The sequence below is a fragment of the Microcebus murinus genome, chromosome 9 (genome assembly GCF_040939455.1).
Source record: "Microcebus murinus isolate Inina chromosome 9, M.murinus_Inina_mat1.0, whole genome shotgun sequence".
Lineage (NCBI taxonomy): Eukaryota > Metazoa > Chordata > Mammalia > Primates > Cheirogaleidae > Microcebus > Microcebus murinus.
The window spans coordinates 28,518,505-28,538,250 of NC_134112.1; the positions used below are offsets into that span (position 1 = coordinate 28,518,505).

The 19,746-nt window shown below is 37.4% G+C and overlaps 1 protein-coding gene across 2 annotated transcripts in view; it reads right to left on the reverse strand.

Moving 5' to 3' along the window:
* The window catches only part of KLHL7 (kelch like family member 7), a 62,301-nt gene that overhangs the window by 8,535 nt on the left and 34,020 nt on the right, over positions 1 to 19,746 (reverse strand). For both annotated transcript variants that reach the window (XR_001156172.3, XM_012773308.3), the window contains exons 7-8: positions 16,585 to 16,727; positions 1,729 to 1,969 (exon numbers count right to left, since the gene is read on the reverse strand). Coding sequence is in view for 1 of the 2 variants with exons in the window: in XM_012773308.3 (XP_012628762.1) it covers positions 1,729 to 1,969; positions 16,585 to 16,727 (384 nt within the window). In the remaining variant the exon portion in view is untranslated. The remainder of the gene's footprint in view (positions 1 to 1,728; positions 1,970 to 16,584; positions 16,728 to 19,746) is intronic.

The window sequence follows — 19,746 nt, forward strand, 5'->3', positions numbered from 1 at the left end:
TCTGGAGTATTTTGACTATACATTTTAAAAGCAAAATATATCCATCATGTTTTGCAACTTCTGCATATTGTAGGAGCTCAATAAAGAATTTAGAAATGGCCGGGCGTGGTGGCTCACGCCTGTAATCCTAGCACTCTGGGAGGCTGAGGCGGGCTGATTGCTCGAGGTCAGGAGTTCGAAACCACCCTGAGCGAGACCCCGTCTCTACTAAAAATAGAAAGAAATTAATTGACCAACTAAAAATATATATACAAAAAATTAGCGGGGCATGGTGGCACATGCCTGTAGTCCCAGCTACTTGGGAGGCTGAAGCAGGAGGATCACTTAAGCCCAGGAGATTGAGGTTGCTGTGAGCTAGGCTGATGCCATGGCACTCACTCTAGCCTGGGCAACAAAGTGAGACTCTGTCTCAAAAAAAAAAAATTTAGAAATGATGTTATTAAAGATCAAATGCTCTTTTCCTTCCCAAGAAAAAGAAGTTAGAACTTTATCTCATCCTCACCACTCTGGGCTAAAGCCAAATGATTTAAAAACAAAGCACCACCATCCTTATAATTCTCCATTGCAAACAAGGTCTATTAAAAATAAAGATCAGAGAATAACAGAAGCAGCAATGGTCATGACCAACAATAACTTCTTCTTGACTTTTAAAAACATTTTCAATTTGGTAGATTCAGTAGGCGGACACTAGGGGAAAATATATAGTATATAAAGCAGATATTTAAAAAAAACCTGCTATTTAAGTAAAAAACTTAGTAAATGGCAAAGAAATTATCTACTACACCAAAGAACAGTTACTGTCACCTTTAAGAGTTATAGTATTTGAAATATGCTATATTCTTTACATTCTGGAGAATGCTTTTAAAGAGTAGAAAAAGTCACTTCTTAAGTTGCATTTAGGAAATCATAATTTTTCTTATATTTATTTGACACATTGTAGGGGGTAAAAACTTAAAACAGATAAATAAATATGCTCTTCAAATGTAAAACATTCTCTGGGCTAATATCAAAATCATCAAAAAAATATATATATAATGTTTAAATTCCGTACCTTAGGCTTCCTTAGTCTTCCTAGTTTTCTCTATAAGCCCATTATTTAGCTAAAGAAATTACTTGAAAAGATGAATGGATTAAAAGCCATTAGGTGTCTAGTCTACACCTAGAATATTCATTTAGAAAAATTATTTATTTAGAAAAAGACCACTACTAGACCCTAACAAATCATCCAATAAGAAAGGCTTTTTTATACCTACACTTATATCCTGTTCTGCTAAAATACCACTACCAGTCATTAGATTAAAAACTTAAAGAATAAGGCAAATGAAAAAGATTGCTCTTTTTTCCTGATAAAAACAAAGTTAATATGGATTTAAAAAGCATGAACATATAAAGAGTTCTTAAAAGGTCTATGAACTCTGAAATCTTTAAAGCAAATAATATTATGTACCCAAAACAACTAATCTAGAGCTAAAATAAAGATGGTGTCAACTAACACTTCATCATGATTAAAAAAAAATGTGTATTCTAGGAAGCTAAAGTTTTTGTAAATTAATGATTTATAAAGGAATAAGGTAAACCTTCAGAGAAATGGGCTCTGTGACAGATGTGTTTAAATTATCCAAAAAAAGTATCTGGACAAATAATACTAATTGCTTATTTAAATATGAAAGACCAGACACTTGGCTTTCAAGCACATGCCGGGAACAAAAATACTTAAGAAATCCTTACCTACTTCTGAACCTCCAGATGTATAAATTTTGCCTTCTGCAGCACAAGCAGCAAGGCTGTCTCGAGGTGTTGGAGGGCCCAGTTTGGAATACCAGCTATCCTTCACTACATTATAGCAGTCCATTCGTTTTATGGGGAAAAGCTGAGAGCCACCCAAAATGTATACTACATTGTCCCAAAACACACATGCTGCATCTCTTCGCTTTTCAAAGGGGCAGCGGATGTCTGTCCAGCTATAATCCTGTAACAGGAAAGGACAGGAAGATTTCAGTATGAGAAAAATATAATTGAAAAAGACAACACAAAGATATAGTCAAGAAAATACAAAATATAAGAATGTGTTAATTTACTAGAATACATACACAAATGTTTGGCTTGAGATTATTACTAATTTAATCTTGTGTGATTTCTTCAGAATGGTGAGATGGGGCAGAGGGCAAGAGGAACGCACACGACTGCTTTGGGTCTTTTCTGGCTCTAAAATAAACTTTAATACATTTGAATATATTACCACCTTTTTTCCCTTCTGTTACTGAAGATAAAAACACAAGAAAATTCTAAAATTATTTTCTTTAAAAGCCTCTTTTTCAAATGTAAGTATCTCCATCCATTCCCTGCCAGATGTATAGAGCATAAAAAATTAATGGATAACCTAAATTTCAAAATGCCATTAACTTACTGTTAATCTAGAGCCAGAAGATATTTTTTGGGCATCTGAGATATTTTCTATAAATACTCAGTTAAGCCAATGTAGTTTGTTGGACTCTTAGAATTATGATACTAAATATTTGAGTAATCTGTTCTGAAAAGTCTGGACACTCCCATTTTCTCTCCAATGATTAGAAACAAGCACCTATCAGTACCTCACAGTAAGGGCTGTTCACAGCACCACTGTTTCCTGACTATGTTTGTGCATCCAAGGATGCTTGTGCTGCCCGCCCATGTATGTGTGCCAGAATGTTCCCAAAGTTATAGCATCTTAGACTCCCCCCTTTTTTGAATAAAGGCAGCTACAGTGTTCTTGGTGCTTTCTGAAAATAGATGAAAATAATCAGGGTCATGGAGGAATCCAAATAGTTTTCAATATCACTGTGATTATTAATGTTGAGTTCCCTTTGAGAAAATTCAACTGATACCCATCATGCTGGTATCCAGGATTTTATGCATTCATTGGACTAGATCAAAGCATCATAGAACATCAGGAATGGTCTCTTAGGAAAGAAAGAGCTTCTAATATGGAAAACTTTGACTCCTGACAAGGAAAAACATTCTGCTTTTAGGTGACCAGGAAAACAGCCTTAATTGCCTAGGACTTTGTTCCTAAATTAGGATCTTTGTCCCCCTGTGTTACTCAGTAGTATACCTATTGGTAAGCAGACAAAACTGTATGATAAACGTAACATCTTCCTGAAACTTTGGTTCTATTCAATGGGGACTGCAAAATGGGGGGAAAATATTCTTAATTGTTCTTTTAGATAAACTGTATACCACAGAATGAAAGAAAGAGATAAAATCACCATATTCTACAAGGAATAATCCCTCAAAGATAAAATAAATGATTGTCTTACATATTCTGTAAGTCTACTCATAATTCCTATTTGACAAAGTGTATTTAAGCAGAGAAATGTAATTCCATTAATAAACTCAATGAATCTCAAATTTTGCCACTCATATCTAATTTATTTGGTGTTTATTATTACAAAGCTATATGAGAACTTCTTCATAACTTTAAAAGATACTCTCAAGTACATTATATTCCCATGCTCTTCCTTAATTATAGGATGGGAAAGTTCTTTTAAATAATCTCCAAGACTTGCTGCTCTTCAAATTAAAAAATAACTACCCCTGTGGCTGGAATTAAAAAGAAAAACACACAATGCTTTCTTTGAGCTAGATGTGCTTAAACATTTAGACATTAGGATATGAGATTTCAAAGAATGAAATAATTCCAAAGAGTTTGGTGACAGAATAGTTCTAACTTTCTAAAACTACTCATGGGTTAGAGTAGGGAATAAATTGGTGCTTGTATGTACCTGTCATATAGGACTTGGTTATGCTTCAGATTTAAGAATTAAAATAAATTGCTCTCCTTGAAATACTAGTGCAAGAAAAAAATGATTAGCCTGTGTGTGTGTCTGAGAGAAAGTGACAGAGAGAGGAAGATAAAAGAGAAAGTGAGAGAAAGAGGAATAGGCACATACTTCTACCTACTTGCAATTTGGGCTCTAATTTCCCCAGAAATCCTCAAATTTTTAAATGTTTAATGACAATTCTGATAATTGCCAATGGTCATTGTACATGTCAGACACTAAGTTTGATAAACACTAACTATATAAAATATTGTGCCTAACAGTTCATCTTCTAGGCAGATAAGTAAAATGTCCTTTGCAAGACTTTATACCTAGAACATAAAATAGACTTCCCATGGGAAAATTGGAAAGCCTGAAAAAATCCTGGGTAGAAGGATTCTTAAGTTTTGATATATCACCCATATATTTATACATATTTATACATGCAGACATATCCATGTATAAAGTCCTATCTTCTCTGATCCTGGTCGGCCTTTCTTGCCTCTGCTGTGATATGCCACATGCTATACTTTTTTCATGCTTGACTCCTTTCCTTTCTACAGGCTTTCCTGATTTCTTTCTTCTGAATCACCACTACTCTGAAGTCCAGACTTAACTCCATTATATCTCGCCCTGCATGATTTTTTTTGCTGTAGTGCAACAGTCTTTACGGTACATAGGAGAGTGAGGTGAGGGGTTATAAATATTTTTTCTCAATGCCTCAAGATAAAAACATTAGTGTGCTTTTTCCTTCAGAGTAAGGATTGATTTTTATACAATGTAGTTTGAAAACACCTGGATCCTCAAATAATACAAACACTACAGATGTTGATTTTAAAAATCAAGGCGACCACAATCCAAAATGAAGAAGTACTTTTTATTTTTTAAGACGTGAAAACTTTATTTTGAATCATTTTGAGAGAAAATCAAACTAAATTAGGGAACGCAGGGTCTTAGGGAAAAAAGGAAAGCAAAACTAACAAAACTTTACAATTTGAAGAAACCATGAGGGATCAATGCAACCTGAATTTAAGATGATCAAATTACAACTACTTTCTCTCTTAAATCATTATCTGATTTACCTTAGTTTCTAAGGGCTATTTAAAAAAAATCATGCAACTATTATGGCAATCTATATAGAAAGCAGGTTTATGCCAGATGCCAGAACATTCCCAGAAGTAGTTTCATGAGAAATACATAGAAACACTTTTGGCTTCGTTCATTTTACAAGGTTACAATAAGTAGCACAAAGTTGCTGGGACACTTGAGTACCAAGTTAGGCCCTGCATGGAAGAGCTGTGGGTCTCAATTAGGTTACTTAACTTTTCAGGAACATTAGTTTCGTTATCTGCAAAACAAAGACTAGATGACCTAAGGTCTCCTCCCTTTCAGCCCTACCATCCAATGATCTTAGGGTCTAAATGATTCAGAATGTATCACTAACCAAATAGCCACTATTACTAGTTATTGAACATTTACCTTTCCAGGAATTATGCTGAAATATTTTAAAACATTTATCTTATTTAATTTCCTCAATAACTCTGTAAGGTAATATACTCATTTACAAATAAGAAAACTAAGAGATGTTCAGTACCTTATCAAAGGTCACATAGTTAGAAAATGGTGAATCCTGGATTTAAATCTAAATCCACCTGACTCCAAAGCTGTGCTGTTAGTCTCTACGCTGTCCTGCTTTTCTAAAAAAATCTTCTTACATGGCCTTCTGGACAGAACACTAGATTGGGAACAGAGCAATCTGAGGGGTTCTTGCAACTGCTGTGTTTCCAGCTAAGTGACTCTAGGCCAGGGGTCCTCAAACTTTTTAAAGAGGGGGCCAGTTCATAGTCCCTCAGACCGTTGGAGAGTGTGCACTGTGGGCCTGGGATGAGTCGGCTGCTAAGCAGGACAGGCAGTGGAGGAAAAAACACCTGGAGGGCCGGATAAATGTGCTAGGCGGCCCGTATGTGGTCCTCAGGCTGTAGTTTGAGGATGCCTGCTCTAGGCCCTCAATTATCATTGCTGGACCTCAACAGCCTCATCTGTAAAATCGAGAGGTTGGTGGGATGGCTACTGAAATCCTGAACAATCTCCACATCTTATCACTTACAACCACTAAAGGCACAACTGCTATGAAAACAGAGATTTTCTCCATGTGTTTGCACAGTATTTGGCCAAGGGCTTAGCATATTGAGGGAATATTTTTATTGGGCGACAGTCCACATTTGTATAAAAATGTTTACCTCATCCAGCTGGGCCACCTTCATTTTTGACCTTAAAAAGGTTAGAGGCTGTAGATGCTGCACTTTGCTCCTAGTGTGGGGCAGTTCCTTACTGCAGTGCTATTTTAAAATTACACAGGTTCTAGGTGGTTTCTTGTCACTGTGGTTCCTGGTTCTGTGGTGGCTCTATCACTGAGGACCAGAGGGACCTTTAACAAACAAACCAACAGTACCTGGGGTAGGAGGCCAGGCTTTCATCTACTTTTCTAGTAAATCTAAATAATTTCTGTTTTTCATCTTTTGCTAGAGCAATTTTTCTCCTAGGACTTTAGCCTATAGAAAAAACTGGACAGTGTGCAAAGCTGGCATATATAAGGATGTTTCACTGCAGGGGTATTTTAACAAGGAAAAACTGGAAATAGGCCAAATGTGCAAGAAGAAGAGAGGATTAAACTAATTATGGTATATCCTTATGATGGAATACACTGCAGTCCTTCAAACAGATTTTGTGGAAATATCTTCATAATATAATGCTGAGAACAAAAATGTTTTATAAAATAGATATATGGCATGATACTATATTTGTAAAATGTGAGGACTAGAATGATGTTCACTAACTATTGATGACTGTCTTTGGATACTGGGAACACTTTGGCTTTCTCCTTTATATCTTGAAATCTTGAATTTTCTATTAATACAATGAGGATGTATTATTTTCATTAAACAGAAAAGGTAAAATACAACAAATGGTGCTAAAAGTATGGTACAAGGAAAACAACTGCTTCTCAGAGCAGAGGCCTATAAGAGTGCTAAATGTTTTAACAGAAATGTGAAATTAAAACTAATTTAAAGGCTTTAAAGATTAAAAAACAAATAGCTATAATGCTATGAGGCTGAAATTCAACTACAGGATAAATAAGAGACAGTCTTTGCCTTCCTTCCAAATAGCACTTTTTTTTTTTTTTTTTTTTTAGGGCATTCTGGTTTTCCAGAAGTAAATACTTGATCATGTCAAGTAATATCATAGGCTGCACCCATGTTTTGAAATGTGCCCATTTTCAATAGTCACACAAATATTGCTGGAGACATACTAACCTCCTAAAGTCTAGAAAGAGACCCAATAATCAGCCATTAGGAAAAATACTCCTGTAACAAATTCTTCAACAATAGCACCGTAGCTATTAATACATAAAAAGGCTTCCACAGTGAGGGAGGGAGGGCATGATTGTGCTATTGCAGGCTTCTAGATAAAATTAGGCTTAATTAGCAACAAACAGCATATAAATGGGTTTTCTCAGCTGTTAATGATTAGGTAAAATTAGAGCAAGGAGTCAGAAGTGAGGCCAAAGACCAGCTCAAAGGAAATTACCAAATAAGAATCACTCTGTTTTATGAAGTCACAAAATGTCCTTCCCCTCTCCACTCTCAAACTAAAACCACACCAACAAAAAATAAAACTCAAACCTAAATTACTTAGAAATTTAAGTATTAAATAAAACTCAGTCTAAAAGTGAAACCTGACATGGATGTTAAGCTTAATTAATAGCACTTGTCCTTTGAGTAGAAAATAAAGTATTAGGGAAGTACAATAACCCTGTGCTAGCATAGCACCCTGTCAGCTATCTTAACAGAAGATTAGTCTTTAAATGAACTTTCACATGTAACTTGGCACAGCAAGGCATATTACACTTTAAATGATGATCTCAAATCCCAGAATGCAATCACATACTTATTTAATAAGATGTTCTCACCAATGGAACAAACATCTACTCTTTGTGCCCTGATGTACAGAACACAGCAGATAATGCAGATGGCTGAGAGTTTTGGAAGAGTTAGGAAGGTGAAGGGAAAAACAAGGTGGGGAAGATGATAAAACTTTTTACATTTAAATATGGGAAAATTAGAAAACCTAAAGATGGCAGGGAGAAACTGACAGAGCAGTGAAGAAAGATCAAAGAGATTAAAAAGGAGTCAGATGAACATAATTGATATTCATACCAATCCTGAGAAGATATAAACTTTTTTTTTTTTTTTTGAGACAGAGTCTCGCTTTGTTGTCCAGGCTAGAGTGAGTGCCGTGGCGTCAGCCTAGCTCACAGCAACCTCACACTCCTGGGCTCGAGCGATCCTTCTGCCTCAGCCTCCCGAGTAGCTGGGACTACAGGCATGCGCCACCATGCCCGGCTAATTTTTTATATACATATCAGTTGGCCAATTAATTTCTTTCTATTTATAGTAGAGACGGGGTCTCGCTCTTGCTCAGGCTGGTTTTGAACTCCTGACCTTGAGCAATCCGCCCGCCTCGGCCTCCCAGAGCTAGGATTACAGGCGTGAGCCACCGCGCCCGGCCAGATATAAACTTTTTGATTTTAGAACTGAAAACTGAAGTTTAGAAAGGCTGACTTGCCTAAGGTTATACATCTAGATTTGAAATGCTTTCCACAAAACAGCTGCTTTCCTTTAAAGGGGAAAAAAAAGATCTCACGAAAGACCAATGACTTAGTTTTTCAGCTCTTCCACCTATGTCTAATTTCTTTTAAAAAAATTTTTTTTAGAGACAGGGTGCTGCTCTATCACCCAGGCTGGAGTGCAGCAGTGGTGTGGTCATAGTTCACAGCAGCCTGGAACTCCTGGGCTTAAGTGATCCTCCTGCCTCAGCCTCGCAAATAGCTGGGACTACAGGAGTATGCTACCATGCCTAATTTTTTATTTTCTGCAGAGATGGAGTCTCGTTATGTTGCCCAGGCTGGTCTAAACTTCTGGATTGAAGTGATCCTGGCCAAAGTGCTGGGATTATAGGAATAAGCTACAGTATCTGGCCTCTAATTTCTTTTTTAAAAGTGCAAAGCTAAGTTATATTCCATTCAGTTAAATAGAACCTTTGAGAGCTTTTATGAAAAATTTTAATCATCATACTTACCAAGCCAAAAATACTCAGGATTCAATATACTCTTGAGTCTTTTCTCTTTCTTCCTATCCAAACTCTACCAATAAGCCTCCCTCAAGAAAACCTCCATGAAGCTTCTGTGGAGGCTTCCTGGTTGACAAATCCAACCCAGGGAGCTCTCTTTTCATACTACCAATGCCATCACTATCACACATTGCTAACCTCCACCCCTTTGCTAACTGCTGTGTTTATGTGTACACCTCTTGCACTCTGAGTGTGAGTACAGGATTTTGTTGTGTGCTTTTTTATTTCCTGCCAGTGCCCAACCCACAAATTTCAAAATCTAGATGAATTGTGATCTGGTTAATATATGCTAAAATATTACTTGTTTAAACTATACTTTTACAAGCAGCTAGCCATACAATATGCTCTGCTGTTTGTAACAGCTAAGGATAATTATCTTTTATACAGTGTGTTCCAAATCTCCATACATAGGCAGCCAATAGTAATTATCAGGCAACACAGTCCAAGTAAATAGTGAAGATTTATCTCCTTCCTGATCAGTTACCCTCACTCAGCCCAACTCTTATTCCTTTCCTTAAGACTTGCACTCACTCATGTGCCCACTACCCTTCAGCTACTTCCCAATGGCTGGAGTCCCTCACCATCTCATTGAGTGATCATTCCTATTTTCCTCTTCTTTTCCCAGCCTTCAATGAAATACCAGCAGTTCTGTTTCCATTTTTTCCAAACCCTTTTAGGGGACTGATCTGTTAAGGGTAATTAAGGCTGGCTGCGGCTTATGTAGAACAAATCTGATGTTGTCCCACCCTGAGTTAGTCATAGGTTCACTGGGAGGTTTCTTGCAGATACAGCGACTTGACACAAGGAGAAATCTCTGAAGGTGATAATTTCAGGCAGTCTCCTGAGGAGGGCTGGAAGGGCCTGTGAGGTTGATTTTAGAACAAAACTACAAATCAGTATGTTATGGAGATGCTTGAAAAGAAATAGATTGAATCTCTCAATATTCCTATTTTGGAAGACACTCTAGGAAAACAGAGCACTCAACTGAGCATTTGTCTCAGAATGTGTTCCAATTTCTTCTTTACATAAGCATGAAGATCACCTGTCTAAACAAACTGCCTACAGAGAACCAGGCAGAATACCTACCATGCATTAGTGCAGAGAACACTGACACTGACAACCAAGGAAGCTTAGGGATACTCCCAATGGCTCACACTTGCATTCCAGTAATGTCAGTTGCTGGGGCTGGCAGCTGAAAGGCTAATCCACATGGATGACTGCTGCTCATTTTGGATATTTTGTTCTTGTCGGTACTTCTGATCATTTTCGCAGTGTTCATGCGATTATCTCTGTGCACTGCTTCTAGAACACTCTTTGTTAGTGGCAAACACTACTGATACACACTAATAAAAGCCTCAATTTTTTAATGTAACACCATTTTCCTTTTAGGTTTATATTGTTTTAATGCACATAATCTTTTAAAATCATACACAATATATAATCGCTGATTTCTACTCTGATCATAGTATGGGAATGTGTCCTTCTTAGTGAGGTTCTGTTTAAGAGGAAAGATGGTTATGATACTGTGAGATAAAGGCACCATGATACCTTTAATATAAAATATTTCCAACAAGAAAATGTGTTCTAAGTTCAGTATTACTTCTTTTTCTTTTTTTTTTTTTGATTTAGGGCCCTCTATATTTAGATTGAGTCCTATAAAACCAACTGACATAATTTCCTGTGAAATGTTATATAAAGATATACTGGTTTATTCATTCTCACAAAATTGAGTACTCACCTGGGTCAGTCACTAAGCTCAGTGATGAAGAGAGCACTGAGTAAGAAAATGCACTCAGGGTAAATCTTACCCTGATGGTTCCACAAACACGGCCCCATGTGGTTTCCTGGCTTAGCAAATTATAGGCTCTGGCCCTCACTCTGCTAGTCTTACTACATTTGTTTTTGGCAGGGAATATGCAGAGCCCCCTTTTCTCTAGGGCACAGTCTCCCATTTCTCCACCACATGAAAGTAGTGAGCCAAGATCCTTACAAAGTGCTAAGCTCTCAGCTCATCATTTCATTGGCAGAAAGAGTCTGAATAAAAACTGGTCAATTATGCCAACTTTTATTTAAGCATCAATATCATAAGGCATTACTATGTACAGTTTTAGAAAACCAACACCAAGAGAAATAGAACACTAAATACGTAACTCTTTTGGTAATCACTAAGCATTTAAAATTAAAAAAAAGATATAGGATGGGAATGGTAGGCTTTATAAAAGGACCATAACAAGAAAAGTATCATTGCAATTCAATATAGCAATCCAAGACTTCCTTTTCTGCCAATATTCAGAAAAAGCTAAGATTTTCTTTGCTATCATTTTTTAGTCATGAATTAGTACAAATATTTGCCTCCTGTCACCATTAATATCCAAGACTTACCTAAAGATAATAGCTTACAGCCTAATATTGACTTAATTCTGGAAAATTCAATTAAGTACCACTGTTTAAATTGTCCCCTTTGAAGGAGAACAATTCATTGAAAATCACTATTTTCGTCCTACAGGACACACACACAGGTCCCATTAAATGACTGTCAAACCCATTTTAACATTTCTGAAAATATTCTGAAAAGTTCAAGAATTTTAAAATAAAATAATATTCCTATACAGTACTTCTTATTAAGTAATCTACCTGAATTAGATAATTAAATAATGTTTACTTTGGGAGATCCAAGATAAATAATATATACTGATATCAGCTTCGTCAATTCTTTTAATATTAGAAATAAGGACTAAGTAACTTATATTACAATGTTATACATAAATAATAGTAAGCTGTAAAAGTTAGTCAAGCTAAATTTTTATAGCAAGAAGAGAAGGGGCTGGCACTTCTAATAGAAACAATAAATATTATAATGGGTTTCTAATAATGTGAGCTTCTGGGAATAAGAGATAATTGATGGAATGAGGATATTTTTATTTGTAGTTCATTCCTCAATTATTTGAATTTTTCCAATGGAAGTCTAATAATTTGTGGTTGAAAATACAAAATAGCAATTAAGAATGGGCCATATGCAAAAGCAAAGCAAGACATCAAATGAGAATTTTGAAGTTACAGTCTCACTTCCAGGGTCGTATGGGACATGCATCTCTTTTCAACTGCCAATAAAAAAAAAAAAAAAAAAAATCAAGGAAAGCGTTAGGACTACAGACTAAAAATAAACAGTGTTATTAAGTCATCCCACGGTTGCCTTACTCTAGAAACAATGTTCTTGGCCTCCTAAATGAAATCAGGATTCTTCTTTGCCCATCTGTACATCAAAAGGGCCATCTACTTTATTTTAAAATAAAACATTTTCCACCCAAACTTGGCTTAATTGCTTTTTTAACTGCCCAAATCAACACAACAGTTAGGCTTTGGTAAACAAATGGGGAATAATTATTGCTAACACCGGAAAGCTATGGTTTGTAGAGTAACAACTTAAACCACTATTATTTCAGTTTTTGCTTGTTTTGCTGTTTATCATTTTTTTCTCTCTTTCTTTCTTTTTGAGACAAGAGTCTCACTCTGTTGCCCAGGCTAGAGTGCAGTGGCTTCATCATAGCTCACTGCAACCTCAAACTCCTGGGCTCAAGCAATCTTCCTGCTTCAACCTCCTGAGTAGCTGGGACTATAGGCACACGCTACCACGCCCAGCTAAGTTTTTCTATTTGTAGTAGAGAAGGGGGTCTTCGCTCTTGCTGAGGCTGGTCACCAACTCCTGACCTAAAGTGATCCGCCTGCCTTAGTCTCCCAGAGTGCTAGGATTACAGGATTGAGCCACCACGCCCAGCCAGTTTATCATTTTCTTATTCTTGAGTCAAAAGGATCCTGAAAAAATTAAAAAACAGCCACTGAAATTTCAACAGATTTACCCTTATTTGGTGTGAAACAGATGTGTAGGTTTAATAACCTCTTAAGCACAGTGAGGACATTGTATTTATTGGATAGTATTGCACAAACCATGAATTCTCAAGGCACCTGCCAGTCATCTAGTCTACACAGAAAGGAAGCTAGATGTCTTTAGTAAAAAACCAGCCTATATTCTGGAGGTGGAGGAATGGATCAGAAATAGATGTAGGAGCCAAGAGCAGCCCAACAGGGACAGTCCAAATATGATGGTGATTAACCAATCTAACCTGATCCTCCCTCCTTGGCGAAGTGTTTTTGCTATCTAGCAGCATATCATTTACTATATAGATTATAGTGTTAAGTATTATGGTAAGGAAAAGCTTTTGGAAGTCTCCTTCTCTACCAAAATAGAGGAGGAACTGCTGAGACTGGTAACTCTGGTTGTTGTAAGGAGGGCCAGATTTGGTCTTCTCATTGGACCAGATTAACACAACCACTAAAACTTGACGTGCAGCTAACACTTTGGCCAATGTATATTTCTCTGTTACTATCTACCCAGACCATTAGATGAAATTTCTTTTCAGCTGGCAAGAAAAATAAAATAATGTCATGGTCTGACCTTAAGGATCTCTTGACTTTCTAGCTCTATGCCATAATCTAAGGTGCAGGCACCATGGACCATCTCACCTTCCCAAGGTCACACACTGGTCTCCTATGTTGATGCCCATATGCTGATCAGTTCTGAAGATCAGGAAATGGAAAGGATCCTATAGGTCTCAGTCAGACATGTGCCGGACAGGACAGCAGACAAGTTAGCCTAGAATACAGTGTTGATCACTTTAAAGTCCCTAGATATCCACAGGTCTAGAACAGAGGCGGGCAAACTACAGCCTGAAGTCCAAATCTAGCCTATCACATGGTTTTGAAAATAAAGTTTTACTGGCACACAGCCACCCCCCACTTATTTATGTATTATTTATGGCTGTTATCCTGCTGCAGTGTCAGAGTTCAGCTGTGGGAGAGAATGGATGGCCTGCAAAGCTGAAAATATTTACCTTTGGTCTTTTATAGAAAAAGTTTGTGATGCCTGATTGATAGCATGTTGGTATAACACCTTAGAAATGAAGGACAGTTTGCTGCCCCAAGCACCTCCTACATATTGGAGATTGCACATATCCTATATGTGGGTGTCCTTTTTTTTCCACATATATATTTCTACTAGGTAACCAAAACGCTGTTAATTATAAGTAAAATCTAGAGATGGAGAAATCTTTCTAAGTGTGACAGGCTATAGTAGTATGGCTCAGCTGCTCAGGGTACCCTGTTATTCTGGGTATCAGGATGCTGCATATGGCTTGAGGCACATCCCAATATAACCACAGAGCATGGCCCTGGGATTCTGGAGCAAGGCCAACCTTCTTTAAGCAGGTACCATTCTTTCAGCAGACAATTCTTGGCTGACAGATAGCAAATGTCTGACACCAAAGGAAACCAGGTGCCCATATCATAAACCCATCTTGAATAGTTTTACTTGACCTGCCTAACTACAAAGAGAGCATGCCTTCAACCAATAATGTGGTATGTAAACACAAGACTGGGCATATGGAGGTTCCAATGGCACAAAATAGCCAAATAAGCCAATCACAACCCTTACCTTATGGCCCTTCACCTGCTTCACTCTCTTCTCCCTCCATCAGGACGGAGGTACTCCCTATACTCAAGCTAACAAATTTAAGAGACCTTAGCTTGGTTTGTTTTAGATAGTACTAGCCAATAATAACTGCTACAGCATCATAGCCCCTTCAGGAATTGTACTGAGGGACAATACAGAAGGAAAGTATTCTAATTTGACAGAATTTCAAGCAGCTCATTTTACTGTCCATTATACCTTTTAGGAGTGAAAGCTTAAGGCCAGTTTTTAGTAATTCCTGGGCAGTCGCTAATGGTTTACCTCACATGGATGTAGACTTGAAGAATGGAAAATTTCTGACAAGGAAATTTAAGAAAGGACAACGTAGGTGAGCCTCCAGAAATGTGTGTCCCATATGAATTCTTATCAGAGCGCCCCCAAATGCAAAAAAAAAATCTTGTAGACAAGACTGCATTTGTATCTTCTCTCTGTGGTCAACCTAATGCTTGCTCCATGGGCTTATGAGTGACCTCAGTGGCATTGATAGAGGCTGCATAAACAGTTATAGAAGTTAATGGACGTCCCCTCCCTAAGGCCAATGTGGCTATCCACTACTGGCCATTGCCCACTTTGTGAACAATACTGACCAATCCTAAACCCTTGCTTTGTTACCATACTTTGAGGAAACCAGTTAATAACTTAATAACAGGCTAATTACACTGGGACTCTTCTATTGTTGAAGGGACCATACTTTGCCCTCATTGAAATTGATATTTAATCTGGATTTGGATTGGCCTTTTCTGTCCTCTGTACTTTTTTTTTTGAGACAGAGTCTCACTTTGTTGCCCAGGCTAGAGTGAGTGCCATGGCGTCAGCCTAGCTCACAGCAACCCCAAACTCCTGGACTCAAGCAATCCTGCTTACTCAGCCTCCTGAGTAGCTGGGACTATAGGCATGCCCCACCATGCCTGGCTAATTTTTTCTCTATATATTAGTTGGCCACTTAATTTCTTTCTATTTATAGTAGAGACGGGGTCTTGCTCTTGCTCAGGCTGGTCTCGAACTCCTGACCTCAAGCAATCCGCCCGCCTCGGCCTCCCAGAGAGCTAGGATTACAAGCGTGAGCCACCACGCCCGGCCTGTCCTCTGTACTCTTGACACCACTACCATATGTGTTTTTATAAAAGCCTCCTATATCACCACTACATTATTACACAGAATGCCTCCAAGGACCCATTTCATAAAGAAGTTATCAGACAAGTATCCTAATGTGAACCATATGCTCTGGTCTCATCAAGTATCTATCATTAGCCAAAAACTGGCTTACAAAATGATTAAAGAGAATCCATTATGTGATTGGATACAGCATCAGTTATGGATACTACCTTGTAAAGTTGGAGTATTATGTTTTAGAATTGTGGTTCTTTGCCCTGCCCCAGCAATACATGTAGTCCCAGAAAATATTGTATTTTTTTCTCCCATAGCCAAAACACATAGGTCTAAGAGACAAGGAATAGAAATATGAGTGGATTCTCTCAAGGTTATGATTAATGATCTACTTTTTAAAAATTGTGTTTCTAGAACTATGACTTAAGCTCTCCTGGTCAAGTTGGCATGATATGTAATGGAAAGCACACTAAAATTCATGATCATTTCTAGACAGTTGGATTAAAGATCATTTTATCTTTTTTCTTTGTGATTTTCTAGGTTTTCCAAATTTTCTAGAATGATTATGTATTATTTTATATTAAAATATAATTACTAAGGAAAAAAATCCACATCTAGCCCCAGAAGCAGATTTTCACTGAAAATAGTACACAATGAAAAGCAAGGAGTTGTTATGAAAGCAAGAAGTTGTTAACAAACAGAGGTAAGATAGGAGAACCAGTTTTCCCCTTTTGTTTGATAGTGGTTACTATGCAGCACTTGGAGCAATTATGGAAACATGTGAAATCTAACCCTCGATTTCCTTATCTATAAAAATGAAAATAAGTTATGTATCTCATAAAGTATGTGAAAGAGCACCATAAACTAACATCTCTAAAGGCATGAGTATTACTACTTGTAGTAGGTGAGTGTCTACGTGCTCAGTGATTTCAAAACAAAAGAATAAAAAGAATAAAAACCAGTTACCTTTGGGTTGAAATATCTACAAGACTGTGGTTGGGAGCCTCCAAATAGGGCTATGCGGTAGTCATGTTTCTTTCTTCTAGGCCTTGTGCCATCTACAAGTTCTTCTCTATCCTCTGGAGACAGTAGATGGTACCTCATTCCACCTATAGAAAAATACATGGCAACTCTTTAAGAACTTTGGTCACAAATGCAATGCTTTGAAAAGGAAATATTCAGACATAATAGTGCATTTCTTTCTGTAATTTTCTCTTATCATTCCTCTATAGCATTTGAGGAAAATGAGGGGGAAGAGGCAAGAGAAATATAAGGCCCTGAGTTCTAATAAATTTATTATTCTCAGCAATCACCATTATTCTAAGACTGCCCCACCCACTTACTGTGTACTAATTATGTGGCTCCTTAAACAATAGCTGCCAAAGTAATCATCATTGAAATCCAGATCTCCTAACCCAGTGGTTCTCAATATTAACTGCACATTAGAATCACCTAGGAAATCTCTGAAACTATTTATACCTGGGCCCTACCACAAACCAATTAAATCAAAATCTCTCGCGGTAGGGCCAGGCATGGTATAGGGGACCTTAAATCCTTCCCACTTCAAATATAGTTCAAAGACCAGCAGCTTCAGCAACTGGGAGTTTGTTAGAAATACTGAATCCCAGACCATATCCCAGACCTACCGAATAAGCAGTTGCATATTCAGGGAAATGCGTATATATAAAACTTTGAGAAGCACTGTCTTAGATGACTAAAATGCAATAAGGATTCAGAACTATTGTGATCTAACATGATCCTTTTCCTTCAGCAATTACTTAATTTTGTCAAGGGCCACTCAATCAAAAACTATTTGATGGTGTCATTTCAAATCAGTGTGGGAAAGGTAGATTGTTTATCAATGTAAGACAATTAAACAGGGAAAAAACTGTGCCAATACTTCATACTTCGCTCTAAATTCCAAATTAATACAAATTTGAATACGCAAAAAATCTCATGAATGCATGGAAAGAAAAATAGGATAACCAGTGTGGAACACAGGGGCTATGCTAAAGGTGTGTAGGGGAGACAGCACCCTCTTCCATGGCTGGTGGCATGTGGATGATTATAACCATATGGACGGTGATATAGTACTATTCACCAAAATTACATGTACACACACTTTAACCCTGGAATTTTCCTTTTCTAGGAGTTTATAACCATAAAGTTCATTGTTAGGTAGTTAAAATATTATGGTATGTCTATACAATGTTATATATATATATTTATTTTTATTTTTTTGAGACCGAGTCTCACTCTGATGCTCGGGCTAAAGTGCCCTGGCATCAATCTTGCTCACAGCAACCTCAAACTCTTGGGCTCAAGCGATCCTTCTGCCTCAGCCTCCCCAGTAGCTGGGACTATAGGCATGCGCCACCATGCCTGGTTACTTTTTTTCTATATATATTTTTAGTTGGCCAATTAATTTCTTTCTATTTTTTAGTAGAGACAGGGTCTCGCCTTTGCTCAAGCTGGTTTCGAACTCCTGACCTTGAGCGATCCACCCGCCTTGGCCTCCCAGAGTGCTAGGATTACAGGCGTGAGCCACCACGCCCTGCTTGCAATGTTATATTATTTATGGCTGCAAAGAAGAACAAGAACATTTAGTATATACATATGGAATGATCTCCAAGAAATAATGTGGCATAGAAAAAAAGATGTAGAACAGTACGCAGAGTATAATGCCATTTGTGTTAAAAATGCATATTTTACGCATATGTACACATTTTATACATGTAATTTATACATGTATATGTAAGTAAATGACTGAGTGCCAAGTCTCAAGACCACCTCTGGAAGACATGCAAGATATTAATGGTATCTTTTAGGGTAAGGGAATGAGTGGTGAGGAACACGGGTACCAGAGAGACTTATTTTTCACTATGTACCCTGTTAATATCTTTTTGAATTATGTACACTATATAGTATTGATATAAAAATAAAATAATGCAAAAAAATCCTGAACATACGCAAAATACTTCTGTACATGAGGCTGTCTTGGCCCTTTATAAAAGGGAAAAACAGGGAAGACATGTTTTTGGAGAATAGTTTGTGCATTAATGAAAGTCATTATCAATATTTATTATTTCCTTCCATTTCAAAATTTGAGGAGAACCATTTTTGCATTAAAACTGCTAGAAACTTCAGAGGCCCAGACTCTGGGTCATGCTCTAGGTCAGAGGGGTTCAGGAACATTTTCTGTAAAGGGATAGAGAGTAAATACCTTAGACTTTGCAGGCCACATATGGTTTCTGTGGAATATCATTTTTTTTGTTTTTTTTACAATTCTTTACAAATCTAAAAGCCAGTTTTAGCTCAAGGCTGTATTTAGCCCACAGGTGGTTCTCAAAGTGTGCCACATGAACATCAGGATCACTTAGAAATACAAATTATTGAACACCAGCCCAGACCTTCTGAATCAGAAACTCTGGGTTTGAAAGCCACTGCTCTAGGAGGGTTCTACACAGGCAGAAGGACTGTGTAGTCTATGAACACAATACTCCCAGCAAGAGAAAGACAGGAAAGAAGGAGAGAGACAGGAGGAAACTGTTTCTAGCCAAGAGGCCACTGGGTAAAAGTAGCTGACTGTGGCTAACTGTGATGACGTCCCTGGAGAAAGGATGAGGTATGACGTCTTCATTGATAGGCTTTTTTCCCCTCTCCAACACTAGAGCTGGAGATACTTTGGCACTTTTCCCTGAGGAGCTCCTAGTTTCTTAGGGTTATTGCTTTGGAAGTTACTCCTTCCAGAGTAAAATTTTATAAATTTTGAATAAGAAGTTGGCCATTGTGGCAGCTTTGACTGTGGATTTCATTTTTATTTTGTAACTCATTTTCTTTTAACTGTAAATATTTTTTTAGCTTAGTTTTATTCTATTTTTCAACTGTCTTTTCCACGTTTCTTCCACTCTGAAAAGTCAACAAAGTCAGATGGTAGGAAGAGAACTAATGATCTGAAGAAGGGAGGTTGGAGGACTTCTATCCCCCATTTAGCTCTGCCTAGACTTCAAAGCTTGGAAGCATTTGAGCTGCTTGGTTAGTCAAGGAGTTATAGAATAATTCACTGTTCTTTATTTAAAAAAAAATGTAATAAACCTAATAAGTTAAAATACACAACAAAGTTTCCTG